At 43.2% G+C, this 26761-nt stretch overlaps 1 protein-coding gene across 2 annotated transcripts; it reads left to right on the top strand.

Annotated features, from left to right (window-relative positions):
• Window positions 1–16576: 16576 nt before the first annotated feature.
• LOC311121584 (T-cell activation inhibitor, mitochondrial-like) lies at window positions 16577–26761 on the top strand. Of its 2 annotated transcripts, none has more exons than XM_084157978.1 (11): window positions 16577–16622; window positions 16936–17040; window positions 17583–17715; window positions 18142–18292; window positions 18513–18777; window positions 19072–19194; window positions 19670–19767; window positions 19936–20027; window positions 20172–20404; window positions 25458–25589; window positions 25719–26761. In XM_084157978.1, the coding sequence occupies exons 2-11, from the start codon at window positions 17006–17008 to the stop codon at window positions 25984–25986; spliced, it is 1530 nt and encodes a 509-aa protein (XP_084014104.1). In that variant the 5' UTR covers window positions 16577–16622; window positions 16936–17005; the 3' UTR covers window positions 25987–26761. The 2 variants fall into 2 exon arrangements, with proteins under 2 accessions (XP_084014104.1, XP_084014103.1); XM_084157977.1 differs by having other exon boundaries at window positions 16590–16622; window positions 18142–18319.

Genomic DNA, 26761 nt, shown 5'->3' with positions numbered 1-26761 from the left:
ATTAAGTGAAGTGTATTCACTATGTAAAACCTGGCAGAGAGAAGTCATATACCGTAACATACAAGATAAGCGCCAACCACATTTGCAAGAAACACTTACTGTAAAAAATCTTTACCGCAAATCCATAGACATGCTCACACCTTACCATTGAAAAGCATATGCAATAGAGGTAGACAAAAATCTCTGGTTTTTTTGCACACATTTCAAATGTTATACTCAAACTACAACGAAGCATGTTTCATATCGATTGCCTTATAGTTTCACAGTATTTATCTGACAGTGTAAGGAAAAGACATAGCTACAACACATAGCTACTGTGTAAAACCAGAGGAACCATCAGAGGTGTTCAGTGTCCACACAGCTGTATCCTTTCATTAGTGGAGCACACAAAGACAGAAGCCATTTTGACTGGACCCGGGAGCTTTGTCACATTTCTATTTCAATCCATGTTTTAGACTGCCCTAATTCTGTAACCTCGTTTTGTTTTAAAGCTTATTATGTGTGTATTTTCAGGTTAGGGTGTTCTACGTAAAATCATTGTTTGTCCAGCAGCGTATTGTTTGAGAGACAATGAGAGGGAGCGTTAAGAATAGACTGGGATTGAATTCAACTTCAACTGTCATTACTGTCACATTGAATCAGGTGATGGAAGACAGACACTATACTGGATGTGTCTGACTGTCATTACTGTCACATTTAATCAGGTGATGGAAGACAGGCACTATACTGGATGTGTCTGACTGTCATTACATGGGAATGTAAAGAAGTTGTTGCTCCTGAGAGTAATGCCTGTTTTGCGTGAATCCATGTTTGGAAAGTTGTGAGAAGCGATAGCGATCTAACGTTAGCTAGCTAGCGGCGAACTATTGGCCGGAAGTGCTTAACCGGAAGTCCCCCACCAAAAAAATTTAAACAGACCCGCTGTCACGATCGTTCATCGACGGGTCAGACCAAGGCGCAGCTTGAAATGCATTCATGTTTATTTATAAACCCCCGCTCATTCTGCTGCCTAACCAGCTCCTCTCACCGTGCCTCTACACTTTCCTTCTCCCTTTTAGCCTCCTGTAGCTCCTCCCTCTGACCAAATAACTCCTGCTCCCTCTGAACCAATAGCCCCCGTAACATGGTGGCCTCCTCTCCTAACCTGCAGATCCGCCCTTTAACGGCCTCCTGCTGCCTCGTCGTCCACACCGTGTGCCCCCCCAAAAAATGTTCTTGGGGTTGCCTCTCGGGTCTCCGTCGTCGGCACTGTTGGCGCCGTTTCTCCTCTCCTACCTGGGCATCCTCCTTCATCGCCTTCCGGTAACGGACGGCCTCCTCCTCCGTAATTCTCCCCCAACCGAGGAGGACATCTACTAATGTAACCTCCTGTTGAATTCCCGGCGTTTGCTCTTGAACACGCTGCTTGGTCCTCGTTTGGTGGGATCTTCTGTCACGATCGTTCATCGACGGGTCAGACCAATGCGCAGCGTGATATGCATACATGTTTATTTATACTGAATAAACACCACGACAAAACAACAAATGAAACGAAACGTGAAGTCCAAGGTAGACAAACAACATACCTCACACGGAACAAGATCCCACAACCCACTAGTGCCAATAGGCTGCCTAAGTATGGTCCCCAATCAGAGACAACGAGCGACAGCTGCCTCTGATTGGGAACCACACCGGCCAACATAGATCATACCACACAGAAAATACACACCCTGACTCAACAAATACGAGTCCTCTGAGTCAGGGCGTGACACCCGCCCATATTTCAGTTGAAAATTAGGTGAAAACAGCTTGTGAATTGTGTCTATAATTCCTACAATACGCCTTGTGAATATTTCCTTATTGAATCCAAGTTCTAGATTCAATATTTATGCAATTCTCGTACTTTATATATTATACATTTTATTGTAAATATGTAGCAACATAATCTAGGACAGTAGAAAGAGGGGAAAGGACCTCCCTTGTACATTTGGGAAAAATTTAAAATGATAAAACATATTACTCCTGGAGGGAGTTGAGCCATGCTGACTATACACTACACTACACTACACTATATTACACTATACTACACTATACTATACTACACTATACTATATTATTATGATACTATACCATACTACACTATACTATACTACACTACACTATAGTACTATACTACACTATACCACATAATATTATACTATTACTATACTATACCACAGTACACTATACTACACTATACTACACTATACTACACTATACTACACTATACTACACTATACTACACTATACTACACTATACTACACTATACTGTACTACAGTATACTACACTATACTATACTACACTCTACTACACTCTACATTTTACATGTTAGTCATTATACTACACTGTACTATACTACACTATACTACACTATACTACACTATACTACACTATACTATACTATACTATACTACACTACACTACACTACACTATACTATTGCTATACTATTACTATACTACAATTCAGTACACTATACTATTTTATACTATACTATGTTATACTATATGTCCTATGGACCTACTGAACCACAGAGCCGATCATCTACTACACATATTAATGAGAGGGAAATCATTCAGACTCCATTTTGTTAGCTTTCATCCTTTAATCAATGAGTCAACTAATAAACAATCACGCCCCAACAAGCCTGGACAAGATTGGTCCAAGCAGCAGTAGAAGCAGCAGAGGACTATTTCACCCCAATCAATGGCCATAATCATAGGACCTACATCTGATAGAGAGCAGTCTGTGGACGCATGATTAATGACCCTATTATCAGCCAGGCAGGGTAGAGCGGAGCGGGCCGCATCACCACCCTGCCTGCCTACTGCCTGCCTGCCTACTGCCTGCCTGCCTACTGCCTAGCTGTCTACTGCCTACCTGCCTACTGCCTACTGCCTAGCTGTCTACTGCCTACCTGTCTACTGCCTACCTGCCTACTGCCTAGCTGTCTACTGCCTGGGAGAGGATAGGCACTGAGAGTCCTCACTGTGTCCTCACCTCCCTCCACTGTCTGAAAAGAGAGGAAGGGTAGACTGCTGCTTTAGAACAATACAACTAGATATATTAGACCAGTATTTGACTTATTTGTAGGTCTCAGTTTGATTGATACTGATACGAATACATTCAGATTTCAGGTTTAAGACAATACAGGTTTAAAACGTGTGTGTGTGCGTGTGCGTGTACATGAGTGCATGTGTGTTTGTTAAATGGTTCTATGTATATCACAATGATGCCTTCACACAACAGAACAGAGATATTTATGCACATGACAAAAATATCTGTCTTCTTCTTTTTACAGGCTGCAGGGCTTTCACCACAACTGAATGATGTGCTGTCCTGACGTCTCTCTCAAAGCCAGGGGGACTGACGTGGCGTCAGAGGTATGTATGCCATCTTTCTAACACCCTGCTGTTCTCACTATAGAATGATATGTCTACAGTTCTAAGGCCATTAGGGATCTGAATGAATTTGCATTAAAGGAGCTGTGACTTCTTTCACTTTATAATGCCCAAACTCGATTTGAGAATGCATGGCAAGTCAATCCTACAGTAAATTGCCCTTCTGCTTCATGAAATCTATGGTAGTAATTTATTGTGTCTAGGAGTTTGTAATTTAAGCAAGTTGTAGCAGCAAAATAAAAGGTTCCAGAATATATCATTTTATCACACAAATGTATTCAAATATATTGTTGCAGAGAAGTGTGTATCATTCATTATGCATTTTTCATCACAATAGTAATTATTTCAATTCATGACATTTTGCTGTAAAACTTGCAACAAAGACTAAAACGAGCTACTTCATCATACCTACATTTCACAGTAAAATATATAAACAATTTTAAAGACAAACCTATTTGAATCAATGTAATGAACCTGATTGATTGCTGCGTACTAGTGAACCAACCTTTTTGTTTTTTACTGTAATATATGTGAGAAGAAGATAACATGTTCCAATAATTTGATGCCAATCAAGTCAAGGTCATCTCCCTTCCACTGTTATCTACTGCATTTATTTCAGCCTCACTTGTTTAAACTGGAGTCGCTTAACACGACTGATGACCGACACAACGACCTATAGAAAAAAATACATTGGAAATTACATTTCCTCTCTCCCAAACAGCACTGTTTGCTGGTGAAGTTTAATACAGCTAAAACAAATTTGTAGTCGAAATAGAATGATGGAGTCAAATTCAAAATGCTAAAATGTAGATAGATGTATCCTATACCATTAAAATGTTGACAGACATTTCCATGTTCTACTTTTTCCACAGACAAAGTTCTAATTCTGTCAAAGGGGAGAAACAATATTCAAGATCATATCCTACAGAAACATATTTCTTTATATAAACTTCACATCACATGAGTAAACATTAGTAGTTCTATGTTTAAAATCACTATTGTGAGAAGGCTCGACTGGGATAGGGATAAATTACAAGTGACCAATAATAGACAGCGGATGGGCTTATGAAAATGTCTTTAATCTTCAGCCCCTGCCTCCCTGTCTCTTCACTGTAGCTCGGTGGGTAATGGGGCTGGTCGTGTGTTCATTGTGTGGACTTGTTAGAGTAGAGTAGAAGGGTAGGCTGGCCCTGCCAATCTGCCTATTCAGCAGCACCACTCTGCCTTTCACTCTGCTTAATTCCCTCAGCGGCTTGGCAGCTCTCCTATATTCAAGTTTAACTGGTGAAATAAACCAAACAGCCCTTTATAGCCCCAGGGGAAATCATTGTATCAGTCCACAATCCACATAGATATTTTTAACTAGATCTACAAAGGCATAATTGGTTATCAAAAACAGTGAAACCCAGGCATGTGTCTGCATGGGACAGTATATCTTTGTGGAGTTCATAAATACACCATATAGTCATTCTTTGATTTTGTGCTATAGTTATTCTAGATTAATATTGATTGCCCATCATATTTAAGTTATGACTGAAATAATGATATGTGAAATATGCTATCCAATTCCATGTCTTTCATAGGTACCTGTATGAAATGTGATTTTTATGTAATTGAGTTGCACATGAATTTATGTAAAACATTGAAGATGTTGAATATAATAGATATGTTTATGTATTTGTTTATTTGGATCCCCATTAGCTTTTGCAAAAGCAGCAGCTACTCTTCCTGGGGTCCACGATGATCATCTTTTGTTATAATGTTCTAATGAGTAGCTGGTAATTCCTCTCCCTTGTGTTGTTCTGGTACTGTGGCAAATATAACAAGAGCACATCCTCACGTTCCCCAATAAGGAAAAGGGCATATTCTGCTTTGTTACGGATTCTATAATGATGTTAATGTGACCACGAAATGACTCTAACTACTTTCACAGTATAGCCTGAAGGTGGTCGCGTTGGATTCAAGTATTTTTGAAAGGAGGAGAAATGTGCTGCGTTTCAGACAGCAGAAGGGTACCAAGTTCTTGTGAAACAAATTAAGAAAAACAATCCTTTAATGGAATTAGTAATGCACTACCGTCGGCTCTCCGTTTTATAAATGACGTCTCAATTTAGGAGAGATGCACAGAGAGAAATATTTAGCACAGCTAGCTGGGGGGAGAAGGGATGGTGTTGAAGGAAGAGAGAAGTCACACATTTATTTACTCTCTCTTGATATCCTGTAATGACATTCATCCTTCCTGTTTTAATCAAGGCACCAGGTATTCACATATACAGTATCTGTCCTCAGATCAATAGTACAGGCTCTGATCAATGGCTTTTACTTGTTGGTTATTTGATAAGATATGATGGTGTTTTTGCAGAGTTCAGTGCAGACCATAGCATTACAGTGGAATGTGGTGTCATGTGGGACGCAGACATAACATTTAAGTCATCTTCAACCTCCTTGAATACTATTAGCACTGTGTACTACTTCAATCATTGGCATGTAGTGGCCTAGTGCTTTAGTCTGTCTAGACGCACTGTTTACCCATACTAGCATCTGTCTATTAACCACATGAACTGGCCTGCCTTCCACTGTTTACCCCTACTAGCACCTATTAACCACATGAACTGCCTTCCACTGTTTACCACTACTAGCGTCTATTAACATTTACATTTACATTTTAGTCATTTAGCAGACGCTCTTATCCAGAGCGACTTACAGTTAGTGAGTGCATACATTTTCATACCACATGAACTGGCCTGCCTTCCACTGTTTACCACTACTACCATCTATTAACCACATGAACTGGCCTGCCTTCCACTGTTTACCACTACTAGCGTCTATTAACCACATGAACTGGCCTGCCTTCCACTGTTTACCACTACTACCGTCTATTAACCACATGAACTGGCCTGCCTTCCACTGTTTACCACTACTAGCGTCTATTAACCACATGAACTGGCCTGCCTTCCACTGTTTACCACTACTACCGTCTATTAACCACATGAACTGGCCTGCCTTCCACTGTTTACCACTACTAGCATCTATTAACCACACGAACTGCCTTCCACTGTTTACCACTACTACCATCTATTAACCACATGAACTGACTTCCACTGTTTACCCCTACTCCTATAAAGCCAAGGTGGCTCAGGGGTGTGTCTGTCTGTCAGTTATTCTGTCTGTCTGTCTGTCTGTCTGTCTGTCTGTCTGTCTGTCTGTCTGTCTGTCTGTCTGTCTGTCTGTCTGTCTGTCTGTCTGTCTGTCTGTCTGTCTGTCTGTCTGTCTGTCTGTCTGTCTGTCTGTCTGTCTGTCTGTCTTTCTTTCTGTGGAGAACAGCTGGTTGTTTCCATCAGCAGTGCTGCAGTGCCACGCCTGCTAAACACTCAGTGAAATAGCACCACAGTGGAGGAGCAGGCAGCCGTATAGGTACCCTCTGCAGCTGTAGCACAAACAAGGCTCCTTTTACTCTCCAATGCTACTGCCTGTTGGGATGTTGCCTGGCATGTTACAGATGCCAATGGACTATATTGGATACAGTGGGGAGAACAAGTATTTGATACACTGCCGATTTTGCAGGTTTTCCTACCTACAAAGCATGTAGAGGTCTGTCATTTTTATCATAGGTACACTTCAACTGTGAGAGACGGAATCTAAAACAAAAATCCAGAAAATCACATTGTATGATTTTTAAGTAATGAATTTGCATTTTATTGCATGACATAAGTATTTGATACATCAGAAAAGCAGAACTTAATATTTGGTACAGAAACCTTTGTTTGCATTTACAGAGATCATACGTTTCCTGTAGGTCTTGACCAGGTTTGCACACACTGCAGCAGGGATTTTGGCCCACTCCTCCATACAGACCTTCTCCAGATCCTTCAGGTTTCGGGGCTGTCGCTGGGCAATACGGACTTTCAGCTACCTCCAAAGATTTTCTATTGGGTTCAGGTCTGGAGACTGGCTAGGCCACTCCAGGACCTTGAGATGCTTCTTACGGAGTCACTCCTTAATTGCCCTGGCTGTGTGTTTCGGGTCGTTGTCATGCTGGAAGACCCAGCCACAACCCATCTTCAATGCTCTTACTGAGGGAAGGAGGTTGTTGGCCAAGATCTCGCGATACATGGCCCCATCTATCCTCTCCTCAATACGGTGCAGTCGTCCTGTCCCCTTTGCAGAAAAGCATCCCCAAAGAATGATGTTTCCACCTCCATGCTTCACGGTTGGGATGGTGTTCTTGGGGTTGTACTCATCCTTCTTCTTCCTCCAAACACGGCGAGTGGAGTTTAGACCAAAAAGCTCTATTTTTGTCTCTTCAGACCACATGACCTTCTCCCATTCCTCCTCTGGATCATCCAGATGGTCATTGGCAAACTTCAGACGGGCCTGGACATGCGCTGGCTTGAGCAGGGGGACCTTGCGTGCGCTGCAGGATTTTAATCCATGACGGCGTAGTGTGTTACTAATGGTTTTCTTTGAGACTGTGGTCCCAGCTCTCTTCAGGTCATTGACCAGGTCCTGCCGTGTAGTTCTGGGCTGATCCCTCACCTTCCTCATGATCATTGATGCCCCACGAGGTGAGATCTTGCATGGAGCCCCAGACCGAGGGTGATTGACCGTCATCTTGAACTTCTTCCATTTTCTAATAATTGCGCCAACAGTTGTTGCCTTCTCACCAGGCTGCTTGCCTATTGTCCTGTAGCCCATCCCAGCCTTGTGCAGGTCTACAATTTTATCCCTGATGTCCTTACACAGCTCTCTGATCTTGGCCATTGTGGAGAGGTTGGAGTCTGTTTGATTGAGTGTGTGGACATGTCACGATCGTCGATAGATGAAGCGGACCAAGGCGCAGCGTGATAAACGTACATATTTTATTGAAGTACACCACACGAACAAAACAACAAACGAAACGTGAAGTCCTAGGTTAACACAAACCTTTCGGAACAAGATCCCACAATGACTAGTGAAAACAGGCTGCCTAAGTATGGTCCCCAATCAGAGACAACGAGCTACAGCTGCCTCTGATTGGGAACCACCCTGGCCAACATAGATCTAACCGATCTAGAACGAAAACCATAGCAAACAAAACATAGAAAATCCACACCCTGGCTCAACAATTAAGAGTCCCCAGAGCCAGGGCGTGACAGGACAGGTGTCTTTTATACAGGTAACGAGTTCAAACAGGTGCAGTTAATACAGGTAATGAGTGGAGAACAGGAGGGCTTCTTAAAGAAAAACTAACAGGTCTGTGAGAGCCGGAATTCTTACAGGTTGGTAGGTGATCAAATACTTATGTCATGCAATAAAATGCAAATTAATTACTTAAAAATCATACAATGTGATTTTCTGGATTTATGTTTTAGATTCCGTCTCTCACAGTTGAAGTGTACCTATGATAAAAATTACAGACCTCTACATGCTTTCTATGTAGGAAAACCTGCAAAATCGGCAGTGTATCAAATACTTGTTCTCCCCACTGTATGTATCAAATCTGTCCATAATGTTATCGTGTCAGAGAGGAATGAGGGAGAAGGATGGAGGACAGAGCTCCAGCGAGGACTGTCTGTCAATGTTAGCCATGTGTTCTGTGACTGTCTGGGAACCACAATATCATCAGATGTGTGTGTGTATGTGTGTGTGTGTGTGTGTGTGTCCCACAGAGGAACTGATGAATCCATGCAGAAAGATCCAGACCAGTGGCTCGATCATCACACACACTTCTCTGTTCTCCCTATAGTTTAATGAGCAGACTGCATTCTCTGTTCTCCCTATAGTTTAATGAGCAGACTGCATTCTCTGTTCTCCCTATAGTTTAATGAGCAGACTGCCTTCTCTGTTCTCCCTATAGCTTAATGAGCAGACTGCCTTCTCTGTTCTCCCTATAGTTTAATGAGCAGACTGCCTTCTCTGTTCTCTCTATAGCTTAATGAGCAGACTGCCTTCCACCGACAGACAGGAACCTCCCTTAAACACTCTCATTACATCTCCTTCCTTCTCTCTCTCTCTCTCTCTCTCTCTCTCTCTCTCTCTCTCTCTCTCTCTCTCTCTCTCTCTCTCTCTCTCTCTCTCTCTCTCTCTCTCTCTCTCTCTCTCTCTCTCTCTCTCTCTCTCTCTCTCTCATTTCATTTCAGTTTAGGAGTGAAACATGAAAGCAAATGTTGATCTTTCCGATGTCGAGTTAAGGAAGGAAAGAAATATACTGACATACTGAAATAGTGTTGTTTTAAGGTAGGCTTATAGGAAGGTTGTTGTATATAAGGGATATGTCAATCAGTCCATTCTGAAGGATTGACAGGCTGTGGGAAGGTTGCTGTAGTGGTGTATGCAAGGGATATGTCAGTCAGTCCATTCTGCAGGATTGACAGGCTGTGGGAAGGCTGATGAGATGGTGCCTTTCTGTCACCTGGGCTGTTCCTCACAGCTGCTGCATCCATGATAAGAGGACACAACTCAACCTGTCTGTCTGAAGCAGTCGATATTTCCCCTTCTGTATTGCATGCCAAAACAAGTTTCTGTTGAATTTGTTTGGGCTTTTTCTCAAAAAATATTTGGAAATGGAAATCCATAGGAAAGGCAAAACCATTTCAGATTGATTAGGATGATACATTTCCCATAATACAGGTGATATTATCAGTGAGAGGAATTTCCACATTCATAGTCCCTGTAGCTCAGCTGGTAGAGCATGGCGCTTGCAACGCCAGGGTTGTGGGTTCGTTTCCCACGGGGGGCCGGTATAAAAATGTATGCACTCACTAACTGTAAGTCGCTCTGGATAAGAGCGTCTGCTAAATGACTAAAACGTAAAATGTAATAGAATTCGATACTAACTGTGCAATTTTACAGATTTGCAGATGTTATTATTAGATACAATACCATCGACATGTCCCCTATTTCCTGAACGCTGTATCACACATCAGCCAGTTTGTGCTAAAACAAAAAACCCACAGACACAGCCAGGGATGCCAAGCCCTCAAAAAGAGATGAATTACCAAGGTGGTGATGATGCCAATGTCTTATTTCTGGGTGTACAGTATATAATTGATATTCCGGGAGGGCTGAAGGTTCCATTAGGAAACAAATGGTTGCTTTCATCCAGTAAGCAAGTCTCAAAGTCTCTCTCTCTCCATTCTGCAGGCTAAGCACAGCTGTCTGGGAGTCTGGGAGGACCGTGAGGGATGGGCTCGTCCATCAGCACAAAGCCAGGCCAGAGGGAGGGAAATGTGGCCCGAGGTGGGAGGATGGGTGGGGTAGGCAGGGGCTTGTCTGGAGACACAGGGGACACACTGCACACGGTCTGGTCGGGCACCAGGTTCATTTAGAAGGGAGTTTTAATTACTGTGAGAAGCCATTAATGCTAACTAATGCCTGCGTTTAGGTAATAGCCCAAGCAAGACAATGAACAAGTCCTTAATTGCTTGTCAAAGGGTCTTTACTCTAAGGAAGGTCTCCTATTTTTTTCTCTCGAATGGGCATTATTTTTTATTTCTCTCTTTTACACCTCAAATGACTGGTTTAGCCCTTACACATGGACACCTGGACTGGTACTGTGCCACGCTACAGTATATCATTATGGGTTCTGTAAGACACTTTTCTTAGCTTGTGAGTGGGATAAGCATATTCGCCTTGAGAATGTATTGATCCTGAATTTCTCCAAGGGGAATTCAGGTGCTTATGACCACATTGGAACAGTGAGAGGTAGATTAATCATTTTAAGGGTTTCTGCTAAGCAAATATTGTAATGAATGGGTGATACGCAAAACGAATTGTCAAGGAGGTATGTTGCTGTGCCGACGGGACTCCCCCATAATGGAATCATATCATGGAATCCACAGAATGGAATACAACACAGCACAGAGGACATGACAGCTCTGAATGTAGATTACATAGAGATCTGATGAAAAGGAAATAGATTTGTTCAGACAATGTGGCGGTGTCAGAAATAGTGACATAGCTTGTGTCTGGTGGCCCCTTTTGTGTGAAATGATGCTTGGCTTGGCTGTTGTTTGGGAAATTATCATATTTTATATGAGAATAACTGGAATAAGTACTCAATCTTCTTTGTTCTCAGCTGGAACCTTAGCTCTGGTCCAGGGCATTAAGTGCAGCTTTCTGATGCTGAGCCTTCAGCAAGTTGGACCAGAGCTACTGGAAACTATGGTCAATTCTGGCCACTTCCAGAACTTGAGAAAATCAAAATCAGGTCATTATGTACCACCCCCCAAAAAAAGCAATTTTGAAAGGCTTATTTGTCTTTATCTTGTCTGTACAGAAATTGCTGTATGTCTGTAAACAGGCCTGTCCAAAATAACCTCTCACACTATGGTGCAGTTCAGATGTAACTGTTTTCATTGTTGCCTTGACAGAAAGTAGTCGGAGCAGACATGCGCAGTACTGAGGCGTGTGGTGGCTGCCTTTTTTTCGGGACAGGGGAGAACGTTTCTGCCTATTAAGCACACTGACATTCTTTGTCTGAAGGACACTGGCCATCGTCCAAAAGCTGGGCGCCCAAGCCGTTTAATTTTAAACCATAAAGAAGTTCTTGGCACAAAAGCCCTTATGTGGGCTTTGTCACAATTAGATTAACCAGAAAGGGCAACAGAGCGGATAGAACAGGATCAGGCAGAAAGGTATTGCTGGGATAGTATGCTGTGTGACAAGTTCAACTGTGGAGGAATTAGCTGGACTTGACCCTACAGTGATGGAGTATGTCCAGGGGAGAGGACAAACTGCAGATTAATAGAGTCACACTACATCTAACAGTGGTAAAGGTGTTTGGCCCCCAAACCGTGGCGGCTTCAATTGCAGCTACCTACCGGTATCTCTCTCTCTCTCTCTCTCTCTCTCTCTCTCTCTCTCTCTCTCTTTCTGTGAGACCATTAGTATGCTCTTCTCACTTACAAGTGTATTTTGATGGCTTTTAGAGTGAGTTTCATATTAATATGTCAACCATGTTTTCACAAAATGGCATCCATTGATGAGGAACATGGAATGTATCTGTTGATGGTTAAGAGCAAAGCAGCTTTGTTTGAGTTTGTGCCTGTCTATCAATAAGATATTTAGTTGTATGGTGGGATGGAATTGAAGTCTGAGCAACAATATGTCAATCACTGTGGTCACTTTGCCCTTTTAAGATGTCCCTCGACCTGCCCAAACTGTGTCCCAAATGGCACCCTACTCCCTATATAGTGCACTACTTTTGACCAGACCCATAGGAGCACTACTACATAGGGTGCCATTTGGAACATAGCCTCAATCTTTATGCACAGTCACTGAGGCAGCAGCCAATATGAACCATTGTTTTACTGCTCTGGCTCCACCCTGGCAGTTACAGTTAAGTATGACCTCAGCACCTCTTTCCTCTTTCTAACCTCTGTCACACAGCGTGGTGCCAGACAGGCTGCAGAGGCTTACCTCCTTTCACAGAGTTGGCTGAGATGGTGGAGCTATGATTCACAAGATGTTTTCTCTCTCCAGTACGCCCTCCCGTCTGTCTCTCTCTCTCTGCATAACAACCAGGCCAGTTAGTCAGACCTTCCTCTGGGAATCATTAAATTAGCACAGACAAAAAAGCTTATCCAAATCTCACTGTAATGGGTCTGCGGCATTGTTGGATGATGTCTCTCGCTCTCATTTCCTGTGTAGCATAACCTCCTTCATCGTTAAAGTTGCACTCCAGTCTCCTTTTCACCTCATTTATCTCCTGATTTACTTAACAAAAGGTACATCTCAATAGGTGGTCCAGGTATCATGACATGGCACAAGTGGAGGGAGGCTTTCCTCTTCTGTTCTCTATTGCTCCTCTATTGTTCCCGCAAGCAAGGGGGGAGGCCGATGACATCAGAGGGCACCATCAGACCAACTCCTTGAATAGCCTACTCCTTGAAGTTTGCAGTTGTGTCTAAAAAACTACATTTTGCTCCAAACATATGTGTGTGTACATGACTGTATTTATACGTGGGATATTGTTTTTCAACAGGAAAAGTTTCAGAATAGCAGGAGTGCGTCTTTAATTGAGTAACATTTCTCTAGCTGGATTTCTAAACTTCCTCATCTCACTCTAAATAAAATATACATTTGCATATTATGTGAAACCTCTCCGTCTCCCCATCATTTGACTTGTCTACCCCATCCCAAACCCAGTGTAAACAGAGTTGGATAGAGAACTACAGCCGTGGTCCTCAGTTATTCTCAGCTCCATCTATCTCTGCCTTGACCTCAATACACTTCCAGACTCTAAAGTAGAAAACTCTGCTGCACTATGCATGTTGTAACAGTATCTGCCACATCTGAAGACCGCCCCTAATTTAAATGATCCTACACACACCCAGTAGTACACTCTAGATGTTTTATAAGTATTTATTGTTTAGACATTGTATTTGTAGCCATGTTAGCAGTTTATTAAAGTGGTGATACGGTCTAACTTAAACTGAATGGCACTGAATAGGAATTAGAGATGACTGTAATAATGACTGTAATACTGATGAATGGATGAATAATGACGCTGTTGTTTTTATCTGACTTCCAGATTCTCTCTGGATCAGCCCCTGAGAGCTGTAGAATCCACCCAGGAAGATGCATGGCCTCAGGAGGGCCTCAGGAGGGCCTCAGGGGGAGCAGCTCTAGACAGCTCTGATTTCTGGTGGGGCGGGACAGCTGGTGTTGTGAATCAGGCCGCTATAGTGCCAGGCACGGCTTCTTCCCAACACCAGGGTCACACCCCACTGTCCGCAGCACCGGAGCCCATCCAGCTCCCTCGCCGGCAGCAAGGCACAGTATCAGATCACAGGAGGACAGATCAAAATGCATGCCGAGACTGGTGGAGGATGAGTGTCTTTCAAACAGACTAGTCGAGGCTAATTAAAAATAAACTCATTATCTCACTGTGTGTCTGGGGCATAACAGGAGCATTTGAGCATGGGTCAGAAACATAACCACCATTGTTTAATTCTCAATTGTGATTAAAGTAGAGTTGTATTGTACTGACTTGACCTATGGCTGCTTCTGCATGTCTGCACGCTAGGACTATTATTCAACATCAATGAACTATCAGAGCATAAGACAGTAAAACTAGAGAGAGGACAGTGCCTCTCTAAACAAGTGTGATGGGAATAGCATTAATTTAATAATAAATCATAGTGGAATGTGTTACTGTTGATATAAAAGCATGACAAATGAAAGGCTGGGTGTATTCCATTGTCTGGGATGAAATTGAAAATGGATTTTGATGTTAGTCTCAGTCTTAGTATCGGTATGGTTTGGTGGCTTCACTGTGTGCTGCTTTTATTTCGTAATTAACTTATCAAAGGATTTTTTATTTTGTTATTCGTTACAGAACGAATTGTATGTTTTCAGTGTGTGGTGGTAGCTTGTGAAAGTGTTTAATACAATTGTAAATTCGTTTTTGTATCATTATTTCAATAATAAAGTAGGATACATCTGAACAACTACAGCTATGTATCTTGTCATTTATATTATCATTTTTGCTAATAATTAGAGTATTTTATTGTGTAATATTATTTCCATTCAGACTGAACGATATATTGGAAATGAATCGTATACCTCAATTTAATCATAAAATAAATTAAATACAGGTAAATATAGAGTTGAAGTTCCCATGCATTAGAATTTCCCCATTCCTCCCCCAAAGACCTGCAAGCATGTATGTGTTTGGTAAATGTGGAAACACCACGTACATAGTGTGTTGTGGTGAATTACACATTCCTAATGCATCCTATGGCTTGATTTGAGCAAACTAGTTTTATCTCTATGTAGGCTACACTGTCAAATGTGTAATGAGGAAGAAAACAGGCTACTCTTAATGTATTTTATGCAATATATTACTGTATAAAAATGTTGAAATGTGAAATTGATTATATTTTGAACGTTACATTTTATATTGTTACATTTGGGTATATCAAAATATATTTTTGCTAATATCTTAATACACTATAATAATTTGCAAACTAAGTAGATTTATTTTACAAGTACTTGACCACCAATGTAGTCAATTAATATTCACAGGTATGATGAAGCAGAAAAACGGTTTGCTGCAGATGGACAACCTGGACTGGAGGGAAAATGTCACATTTCAGGAGCGTTGGGCCAGTAACTGAAAGGTTGCTGGATCGAATCCCTAAGATGACAAGATAAAAATCTGTCGTTCTACCCTTGAGCAAGGCAGTTAACCCACTGTTCCCCGGGCGCCGACGACGTGGAGGTTGATTAAGGGAGCCCCCCGCGCCTCTCTGATTCAGAGGAGTTGGGTTAAACGCGGAAGACACATTTCAGTTGAATGCATTCAGTTGTACAACTGACTAGGTATTTCCTTCCTTTTTTTAAAGAAACAAGCCAATGAAAGGCAGTAAGGAAGGTAAAAAATAAACAAAAATAGCTTTTTAGCAAAAAACGATTTCTCAAGCAATTATTTTGCTAAGACTGTGAGTGGTCTGAGTGGGGAGGGGAAAACCGAAAACTGGCAGAGAGGTTTGGAACTCTCCTTGTTATTGGTCTATTAACTAATTTACCGGCTGGTGATGTCACCATGGAAAGCCGAATCTTCGCCCATGCAAAACCTGCTGATTAGAAGGTCCTGTGTAGATTGTATTTTCAACCAGCAACTATCAAGAAATAACACTGATTACATTTTTTCACACTTTTACAGTGTTAGTTTAATCCGGAAACTACAGGAAAAACAGAATTTTGAGTGCACCAGGCCTTTAATATATGCATTTTAGAAGAGGTGCAACGATGAGCGAGATATTGCTTGTAGCTTCCTAAACTCACCAGCAGAGGTCATTAAACGTCCATATCAGAGCTATCGATGCTTTAGTAGTGCGATTGCTTTTGTCGGTTTGATTGCTGTGAATGGACCACTGGCTGACATTGGACTCAAAATCTATGTTAAAAATTCACTGCCATGCTACCAATTCAGCAATGCAATTTTAAGGTAATTTGTTATCTCTGGTCCTCTGTAGCTCAATTGGTAGAGCATGGCGCTTGTAACGCCAGGGTAGTGGGTTCGATCCCCGGGACCACCCATACGTAAAAATGTATGCGCACATGACTAAGTCGCATTTGGATAAAAGCGTCTGCTAAATGGCATATTATTATTATATTATGATTTTGATAAATTAACTCTGATCCAAACACGTATCGACATGTGGCTGGTACAGTCTGAATGTGGTTGTGTTTATTTTCAGCTGACAGCTAGCTAGGTGGGTAAACTAGCTGAACCTGTTTGTTGTTGTGATTGTTTGTTAGTTATAACAAATCATATCGGAATAAACTTGCAAGCCAGACGATTTGATAGCGTTGTTGTTTAGAGTGTTCTCCAATGTGTCCCCTTGCCTTAGCAGTCCTGTGAATGTCAGAGATAATGTAAATATTATATTATTTGAGTTTGCCCCACAAATAAAGGTTTAGCTGGCTAGCTACTGCTGTAGTATAAATGCTACTACAATCTTTACTAAGATTTGTCAGTTTGGACCAGTTAGTCAGCTCATAATCTGTAACCTATTTCGTCAACAGGAAAGAATCAGCACCTGTGAATGTCGCAAGTCATTGATTCGATGGTGTCCAGCTAGAGCTAACTACAGCTATGTCTGTGGCCTCTCTCCTGCGAAGTGCCATGAGGTAAATAACCCACTATAGTACTTACATGATCATATTTACATCATCACCTGCACTCGGAATTGATTTGTGAAAAGGACCACTCTTTGTTGTTAGTTAGGTTAGTTAGCTAGCTACATATCTTTTTCTGTCGGTGATGTAATGCATGGTTTCCAAAACTCGGTCCTTGGGGTTTTTTTTTTTTCTGCTCTAGCACTACACAGCTGATTCAAATAACCAACTCATCATCAAGCTAAGGTCCCGTGTAGCTCAGTTGGTAGAGCATGGCGCTTGCAACGCCAGGGTTGTGGGTTCGTTTCCCACGGTGGGCCAGTATGAAAATGTATGCACTAACTGTAAGTCGCTCTGGATAAGAGCGTCTGCTAAATGACTAAAAATGTAAATGATTTGAATCAGCTGTGTAGTGCTAGGGCAGAAACAAAACGTGTACCAGGGAGGGGCCATGACTGAGTTTGGGAGACCCTGATGTAATGCACAGCAGGCTCCCTTTGGACATCATGGTGACAACCCTTTATCCTCACTCTCCGGTCCATGTTGTTTTTCAGAGTGAGGAACAGACATGTCGCTGCACATTTGATCCATCAGAGAGCTCTTTCAGGGGCAGATGCTATCAATGCACTTAGACCTTTCTACTTTGCAGTGCATCCAGACTTCTTTGGCCAGCATCCCAGGGAAAGGGTAAATAATGATGTCCTGTCGTTGGCCAAAGAGCAATAATGTCCATGTATCATAGAACTATGTAGCAGGGCAATTCCACAGTGACCTTTAACAATTTCCATTGAACATTTTACAAAAAAACATTTACTTGAAGAAGAGTGCAGATGCAAAGTTTGGTAACAGAATGACAAACAGCACAAACTGTCATTCTGTTACCAAACTTTGCATCTGCACTGTTCTTCAAGTAAATGTGTTTTTGTAAAATGTTCAGTGGAAATTGTTAAAAGTACTACTTGTGCATAGAGTTGTATGGTTTGTTTAACTTTGCATTCATTGGTTTTTGTTCAACATATATTTTAAAGTGAAAAATATGAGCCTCAGCATCATTCTGTTATCGTGGAATTGCCCAGCAGTCAATCAAAACGTTATTTGTGTAATTCTCTTCAGGAAGTGAATGAAAATTCCCTCAAGAGACTCAATGGTTATTTGGAAAACCTTCAGAAGCCGGGAACCCGCTCAGTCCAACCGACAAAGCTCACCTTTTATGTCAGGGACACAAAGGAGAAGGAAGTCTTTCAGCAGGACATCCTTCCCCCTGGTAATGTCCTTTTAGCCTGCTTAAAAGGTAGACTAAACTGTATTGGTGTTTCTTGATCATTTGTTTTTTTCATACCATTTTATGCATGGATGCGTTCCAAATGATACCCTATGGTCCCTGGTGAAAAGTAGTGCACTATATAGAGAATATGGTGCCATTTGGAATTTAGAATTTTTCTGTGACTGACTACGTTTGTAATACATTTGACTACATTTCCCAGGGTTCCGTTCGGTCAGCTTCACTCTGCAGACCAAGGATGTCCTCACCACCGTAATGGACGTGTTGAAGTCCTGCAGTCTATCCATAGAGCACATGAACGGACTGAAGGCCAGCTCAGAGTCACCCAAGAGCCAGCAGCCAGTGGCTGGGCCTGGTAACCCTTTCTACAGGCCCATCAAATGGGACAAAAGCTATTACAGCTTCACTGGCTTCAGAGACCCAGAGCAGGAGCTGGAGCAGGCCAAGAGAGTAGAGCCCACACTAAGGTACTGTATAATGAATACCTAACCAAAGCAAACGGTAACGTCTAATGTATGTAGAATGACACATTAGACATTAGCGTCGCTTTAGCTCGATCGCTTTTAACACTGTCAACTCAAATTCACAGATGCGTACCAAAGAGGGGTTTAAAAAGAAACAAATGATCTTGCTGTCTTAGTCACTGTCTGTGTACTTGCATTCTTCTAGTTGGTTCATTCCTCTCACGCCTTGAGAGAGGTGACATGCTATACAGGCGAGCCATTGGACTGTCTGTCTGAAGAGTTGTCTTTCTACTGCAGCTTGTGGCTGAGAACCAATGAGAAGGAGGCTATGAAGAAGCAGAACGCCAGTCTCCCTCGACGGGATGAGCTGAAGAGACTCAAGAAGGAATTGTGTCAGAAATTTGCCTTGGAAGATATCAGGTAATCATCAACACTCTGAACAGCTATTCCATTCTGATACACAAGAAGAAAACATATTGGTGAGTTTCATTAAGTGCACAATCTCCCATGCAGGTAAAAACATGATGCAGAGCCATATATTAAATCAAAATCAAATTTTGTCACATGCGCCAAATACAACATGACTCTGGTGCAAAGTACTGGTCCTAAGAAGTAAAGTGCATAGACCCTAGAGCTTCAGAGGGTGCATGTTTGAGTTACTGTGTTATACTGACCTACAGCTTCATAAGGTGCATGTTTGAGTTACTGTTTGACTGTGTTCTACTGACCTACGGTATAACAAAAGGTGGTCAATGTCATTCCAAAGTAATGTATTATCAATGTTCTGTAGACTTTGAGCCTCATCCTCCTGCTGTTGTTACATCATGACTGGTGATCTCTACTCTGCTCCCTCTTGAACACCTGATCTGATGACAATACCTCCTCCCTTCTGTAGGTGGCAGCGCAGCTGGGGAGTTACTCACAGATGCTGTCAGCTCCAGAGTCTGAGCCGCCTCTCCCAGCAGAACCCTGAGGCTGTGCTCAACCTGCGAGGTATACGCACCTGGAAGGGAGTCAATAAGGGTCTTTATGTCTTTTAAGAGTGGGCTTGAATTGTCTATTCTGTTGACATTTTGAAAGCTGTCCTGACTGGCAGAGAATGATGAGTGAATTGTAATGATGTAAGGTAAACAACTTTATGTATTCCTTGTTTTCTTTTAGGACACACTATAATATTCACTGACCAATCAGGGATGAATGCCTCAGGACATGTGATGCTGGGAACAATGGATGTTCATCACCAATGGACAAAAGTAAGACGCACGTTACATTTCAGCCGGAAAAGATACCGGTCTTTTTTATCTTCAAGTTGCTCATGTTCCGTGTTTGTGTGTGTCTCTGTGTGTGTCTCTGTGTGTGTCTCTGTGTGTGTCTCTGTGTGTGTCTCTGTGTCCTAGCTGTTTGAGAGTCTCCCCAGCTACCGTAGCCTGCACCAGCAGACAGAGTGGCTGAAGGAGAGGATCAGCTATGTGTTGGGAGGTATCCAGGTGATTGACATAGAGAGACTGGGGCCTGTACAGCCTATAGAGGAACACTGCAGCATCCTCAACACCTTCCATACGAGACTACTGGCCCGACGCCTAGCCCTGCACCCCAGGAGCATGCAAGGCCTTGCCATGACCCTGGAGAGGTAAGAGACCCTTCCCTATCCACCACAGACCATGTACCACACTGTCTACCATGTACCACACTGTCTACCATGTACCACACTGTCTACCATGTACCACACTGTCTACCATGTACCACACTGTCTACCATGTACAGTGTATTCAGAAAGTATTCAGACCCCTTCCCTTTTTCCACATTTTGTGCGATGGGACAAGGAAATCCCGGCCGGCCAAACCATTGCCTAACCCGGACGCTGGGCCAATTGTGCACCTCATGGGTCTCCCGGTCACAGCCGGCTGTGACACAGCCTGGGATCGAACCCAGGTCTGTAGTGACGCCTCAAGCACTGCAATGCAGTGCCTTAGACCGCTGCGCCACTCGGGAGGCCCCCTGATTGAACATGATTTGGAAAGGCACACACTTGTCTATATAAGGTCCCACAGTTGACAGTGCATGTCAGAGCAAAAACCAAGCCATGAGGTCCAAGGAATTGTCAGTAGAGCTCAGAGATAGGATTGTGTTGAGGCACAGATCTGGGGAAGGGTACCAAAAAATGTCTGGAACATTGAAGGTCCCCAGGAACACCGTGGCCTCATTATTCTTAAATGGAAGAAGTTTGGAACCACCAAACCTCTTCCTAGAGCTGGCCGCCCAGCCAAACTGAGCAATCAGGGGAGAAGGCCCTTGGTCAGGGAGGTGACCAAGAACCCGATGGTCACTCTGACAAAGCTCCAGAGTTCCTCTGTGGAGATGGGAGAACCTTCCAGAAGGACAACCATCTCTGCAGCACACCACCAATCAGGCCTTTATGGTAGAGTGGCCAGACGGAAGCCACTCCTCAGTAAAAGGCACATGACAGGCCGCTTGGAGTTTGCCAAAAGGCACTTAAAGGACTCTCAGACCATGAGAAACAAGATTCTCTGGTCTGATGTAACCAAGATTGAACTCTTTGGCCTGAATGCCAAGCGTCATGTCTGGAGGAAACCTGGCACCATCCCTACGGTGAAGCATGGTGGTGGCAACATCATGCTGTGGGGATTTTTCAGCGGCAGGGACTGGGAGACTAGTCAGGATCGTTGAAAGATGAATGGAGCAAAGTACAGAGAGATCCTTGAGGAAAAACCTGCTCCAGAGCGCTCAGGACCTCCAGACTGGGGGGCGAAGGTTCACCTTCCAACAGGACAACGACCCTAAGCACACAGCCAAGACAACGCAGGAGTGGCTTCGGAACAAGTCTCTGAATGTACTTGAGTGGCCCAGCCAGAGCCCAGACTTGAAGTTGATCGAACATCTCTGGAGAGACCTGAAAATATCTGTGCAGCGACGCTCACCATCCAACCTGACAGAGCTTAAGACGATCTGCAGAGAAGAATGGGAGAAACTCCCCAAATACAGGTGTGCCAAGCTTGTAGCGTCATACCCAAAATACTTGAGGCTGTAATCGCTGCAAAAGGTGCTTCAACAAAGTACAGTGGGGGAAAAAAGTATTTAGTCAGCCACCAATTGTGCAAGTTCTCCCACTTAAAAAGATGAGAGAGGCCTGTAATTTTCATCATAGGTACACGTCAATGATGACAGACAAAATGAGAAAAAAAATCCAGAAAATCACATTGTAGAATTTTAAAGGAATTTATTTGCAAATTATGGTGGAAAATAAGTATTTGGTCAAAAACAAACGTTTCTCAATACTTTGTTATATACCCTTTGTTGGCAATGACACAGGTCAAACGTTTTCTGTAAGTCTTCACAAGGTTTTCACACACTGTTGCTGGTATTTTGGCCCATTCCTCCATGCAGATCTCCTCTAGAGCAGTGATGTTTTGGGGCTGTCGCTGGGCAACATGGACTTTCAACTCCCTCCAAAGATTTTCTATGGGGTTGAGATCTGGAGACTGGCTAGGCCACTCCAGGACCTTGAAATGCTTCTTACGAAGCCACTCCTTCGTTGCCCGGGCGTTGTGTTTGGGATCATTGTCATGCTGAAAGACCCAGCCACGTTTAATCTTCAATGCCCTTGCTGATGGAAGGAGGTTTTCACTCAAAATCTCACGATACATGGCCCCCATTCATTCTTTCCTTTACACGGATCAGTCGTCCTGGTCCCTTTGCAGAAAAACAGCCCCAAAGCATGATGTTTCCACCCCCATGCTTCACAGTAGGTATGGTGTTCTTTGGATGCAACTCAGCATTCTTTGTCCTCCAAACACAACGAGTTGAGTTTTTACCAAAAAGTTCTATTTTGGTTTCATCTGACCATATGACATTCTCTCAATCCTCTTCTGGATCATCCAAATGCACTCTAGCAAACTTCAGACGGGCCTGGACATGTACTGGCTTAAGCAGGGGGACACGTCTGGCACTGCAGGATTTTAGTCCCTGGCGGCGTAGTGTGTTACTGATGGTAGGCTTTGTTACTTTGGTCCCAGCTCTCTGCAGGTCATTCACTAGGTCCCCCTGTGTGGTTCTGGGATTTTTGCTCACCGTTCTTGTGATCATTTTGACCCCACGGGGTGAGATCTTGCGTGGAGCCCCAGATCGAGGGAGATTATCAGTGGTCTTGTATGTCTTCCATTTCCTAATAATTGCTCCCACAGTTGATTTCTTCAAACCAAGCTGCTTACCTATTGCAGATTCAGTCTTCCCAGCCTGGTGCAGGTCTACCATTTTGTTTCTGGTGTCCTTTGACAGCTCTTTGGTCTTGGCCATAGTGGAGTTTGGAGTGTGACTGTTTGAGGTTGTGGACAGGTGTCTTTTATACTGATAACAAGTTCAAACAGGTGCCATTAATACAGGTAACGAGTGGAGGACAGAGGAGCCTCTTAAAGAAGAAGTTACAGGTCTGTGAGAGCCAGAAATCTTGCTTGTTTGTAGGTGACCAAATACTTATTTTCCACCATAATTTGCAAATAAATTCATTAAAAATCCTACAATGTGATTTTCAGGATTTATTTTCCTCAATTTGTCTGTCATAGTTGATGTGTACCTATGATGAAAATTACAGGCCTCTCTCATCTTTTTAAGTGGGAGAACTTGCACAATTGGTGGCTGACTAAATACTTTTTTTCCCCACTGTAAAGGGTCTGAATACTTATGTAAATGTGATATTTCCGTTGTTTTTTTATACATTTGCAAAAATGTATAGAAACCTGTTTTTGCTTTGTCATAATGGGGTATTGTGTGTAGGGGAAAAAAAGTTTAATACATTTTTGAATAAGGCTGTAACGTAACAAAATCTGGAAAAAGTAAAGGGGTCTGTAAACTTTCTGAATGCACTGTACCCTACTGTCTACCAGTTACCAGACTGTCTACCAGTGGGCCAAAATACTCTGTTTATGCAGCTCATTGCTGTTCATGGTTGTGATTTTGATGCTACTGTAATACCAGCCTGTAGAGCAGCGGTCCCCAATTACACTGAACAAAAATATAAACGCAACATGCAACAATTTCAAATACTTTTACTAAGTTACAGTTCATATAAGGAAATCAGTCAATTGAAATAAATTCATTAGGCCCTAATCTATGGATTTCACATGACTGGGCAGGGGCACAGCCATAGGTGAGCCTGGGAGGGCATAGGCCCACCCACTTGGGAGCTAGGCGCACCCACTGGCGAGCCAGGCCCAGCCAATCCGAATGAGTCTTTCCCCACAAAAGGGCTTTATTACAGACAAAAATACACCACAGTTTCATCAGCTGTCCGGGTGGTTGGTCTCAGGCGATCTCGCATGTGGAGGTCCTGGGCTGGCCTGGTTACACGAGGTCTGCGGTTGTGAGGCCGGTTGGACATACTGCCAAATTCTCTAAAACGACGTTAGCGGCTTATACATTTACATTTACGTCATTTAGCAGACGCTCTTATCCAGAGCGACTTACAAATTGGTGCATTCACCCTATAGCCAGTGGGATAACCACTTTACAATTATTATTATTATTATTATTATTATTATATTTTTTTTGGGGGGGGGGGGGGGTAGAAGGATTACTTTATCCTATCCCAGGTATTCCTTAAAGAGGTGGGGTTTCAAATGTCTCCGGAAGGTGGTGAGTGACTCCGCTGTCCTGGCGTCGTGAGGGAGCTTGTTCCACCATTGGGGTGCCAGAGCAGCGAACAGTTTTGACTGGGCTGAGCGGGAACTATGCTTCCGCAGAGGAAGGGGAGCCAGCAGGCCAGAGGTGGATGAACGCAATGCCCTCGTTTGGGTGTAGGGACTGATCAGAGCCTGAAGGTACGGAGGTGCCGTTCCCCTCACTGCTCCATAGGCAAGCACCATGGTCTTGTAACGGATGCGAGCTTCAACTGGAAGCCAGTGGAGTGTGCGGAGGAGGGGGGTAGATGGTGAACATAAAATTATCTGGCAATAGCTCTGGTGGACATTCCTGTAGTCAGCATGCCAATTGCACGCTCCCTCAACTTGAGACATCTGTGGCATTGTGTTGTGTGACAAAACTGCATAATTTAGTGGCCTTTTATTGTCCCCAGCACAAGGTCCACGTGTGTAATGATCACACTGTTTAATCAGCTTCTTGATATGCCACACCTGTCAGGTGGATAGATTATCTTGGCAAAGGAGAAATGTTCACTAACAGGGATGTAAACAAATGTATGCTTTTTATGCGTATGGGATCTTTTATTTCAGCTCATGAAACATGGGACCAACACTTTACATGTTGTGTTTATATTTTTGTACATTCAGCCGTGGTCAGACTTTTCCTTGAGCGGGTAGCCGGGGGGCCGGAACATAGTTATAAATAATTTGTATCCCAAACAGATATAGTATTTGACAAAAGCAGAGTAATTTCAAACCTTGATTACGTTGGGATACGATCACATATGCCTCTATTTATGTGTGGGAATACTTGAACAGATTTCCTAAATTTTAAAATCAATTTGAGCACATTTCCTGGTGATTTTTTACAGTCTTATGTCCAACAACAACAATTACTAAAACTGTAAGTCGCTCTGGATAAGAGCGTCTGCTAAATGACTAAAATGTAAATGTAATAAAACTTGGGGGGCCAAATGAAATCACAGGCGGGCCGCCCACTGATGCTGTCCCTGTGGTGTTTTGTCCCAGTGACCACTCCAGCCCCAGCCTGCATGAGATGGGTCACTTCGTCATCCCAGCCACCTGTGAGCCCAGCAGACTACAGGTTTTCCTCCAGAGCATGGCCTGGGAGGCCCGACAACGAATGAAACACCGGAACCAGTGAGTGTCCCTGTCAACCTCGTCTTCCTACCCTCCTACTACTGTGTGTGGCTGTGCGTGCTCTGTCTGTGTGTGTGGCTGTGCGTGCTCTGTCTGTGTGTGTGGCCCTGACCTATGTCTGTCCCCCAGGCTGCAGGCAGAGGAGGAGGAGGTACTGCTCCACTGCCTGGAGAGTCTGGCCCTGAGGAGTCTGTCCAAGGAGCCCAGCGTCAGACACACCCAGATGATCCCCTGCTGCAGGCGGCTGCTGGAGGAACGCTCCCCCCTGATGGAGGGCCTCCGGGTGGAGGTCTCCCACTTCTACTCTGTCATGCAACCCCTGGAGGTCTCTTTTACATCCTGGGACTGGAAGGCTGAGGGGACAGGTCAGGGGACATGCTGCAGCACACCTGGTTGAACCAGACTGAATGCTGTGTTCACCATGTCTACCATCAGACTACGCTGCAGCTGCCACACAGAGAAACAAACCAACCGACTCTCGCAAGGTCAATCACTTTATACTTCTACTGGAGAGGACAGACAAACAGACAGATACTATTTTCATGCTGAACCTGGGCCCGGTTTCCCAAAAGCATCTTAAGGCTAAGTTCATAGTTATAACCTTCGTAGGAGCATTGTTCAATCTCTGAACTGTTTCTCAAAACCATCGCTACTAAAGTTGCACTTGAAAATTGTCATTATTTACTGACTGCCTCAGATCACTCCTAGAACAGCTAAGAGATGCGTTTTTCCCCCTACGGGTCACTTTATACACAGAAGATCTTTGCTAAACATAGAATCAAGATTCTTATCTGTCTCTCTGTGACCACCGCTAACTTCACAAAGATGTTGACTACAAATATAAAGTTGCCAATGTCTTTGCAATCGTTAGAAAAAAGAAAAGGATAAAAATATGCTTAAAATTAAAACCGAGATGACTGCATTAAAATATAAATAGCCTACCTACCTACAGTATAGACTACGTAGGCCTATATTTCAGTTAGTTTTATTTAGCTATTTGGCTACGATCTGTAATTTCTGCCTCAATATATTTCATGATATATTGGGGCGGCAGGTAGCTTAGTGTTTAAGAGCGTTGATAGGTGAAAAATCTGTCGATGTGCCCTTGAGCAAGGCACTTAACCCTAATTGCTCCTGTAAGTCGCTCTGGATAAGACCGTCTGCTAAATGAC

Source organism: Coregonus lavaretus (assembly GCF_964263955.1).
Source record: "Coregonus lavaretus genome assembly, chromosome: 3".
Classification (NCBI taxonomy): domain Eukaryota; kingdom Metazoa; phylum Chordata; class Actinopteri; order Salmoniformes; family Salmonidae; genus Coregonus; species Coregonus lavaretus.
The sequence above is the reverse complement of the archived record's forward strand: the minus strand, read 5'-3'. Positions and strand labels throughout refer to the sequence as shown.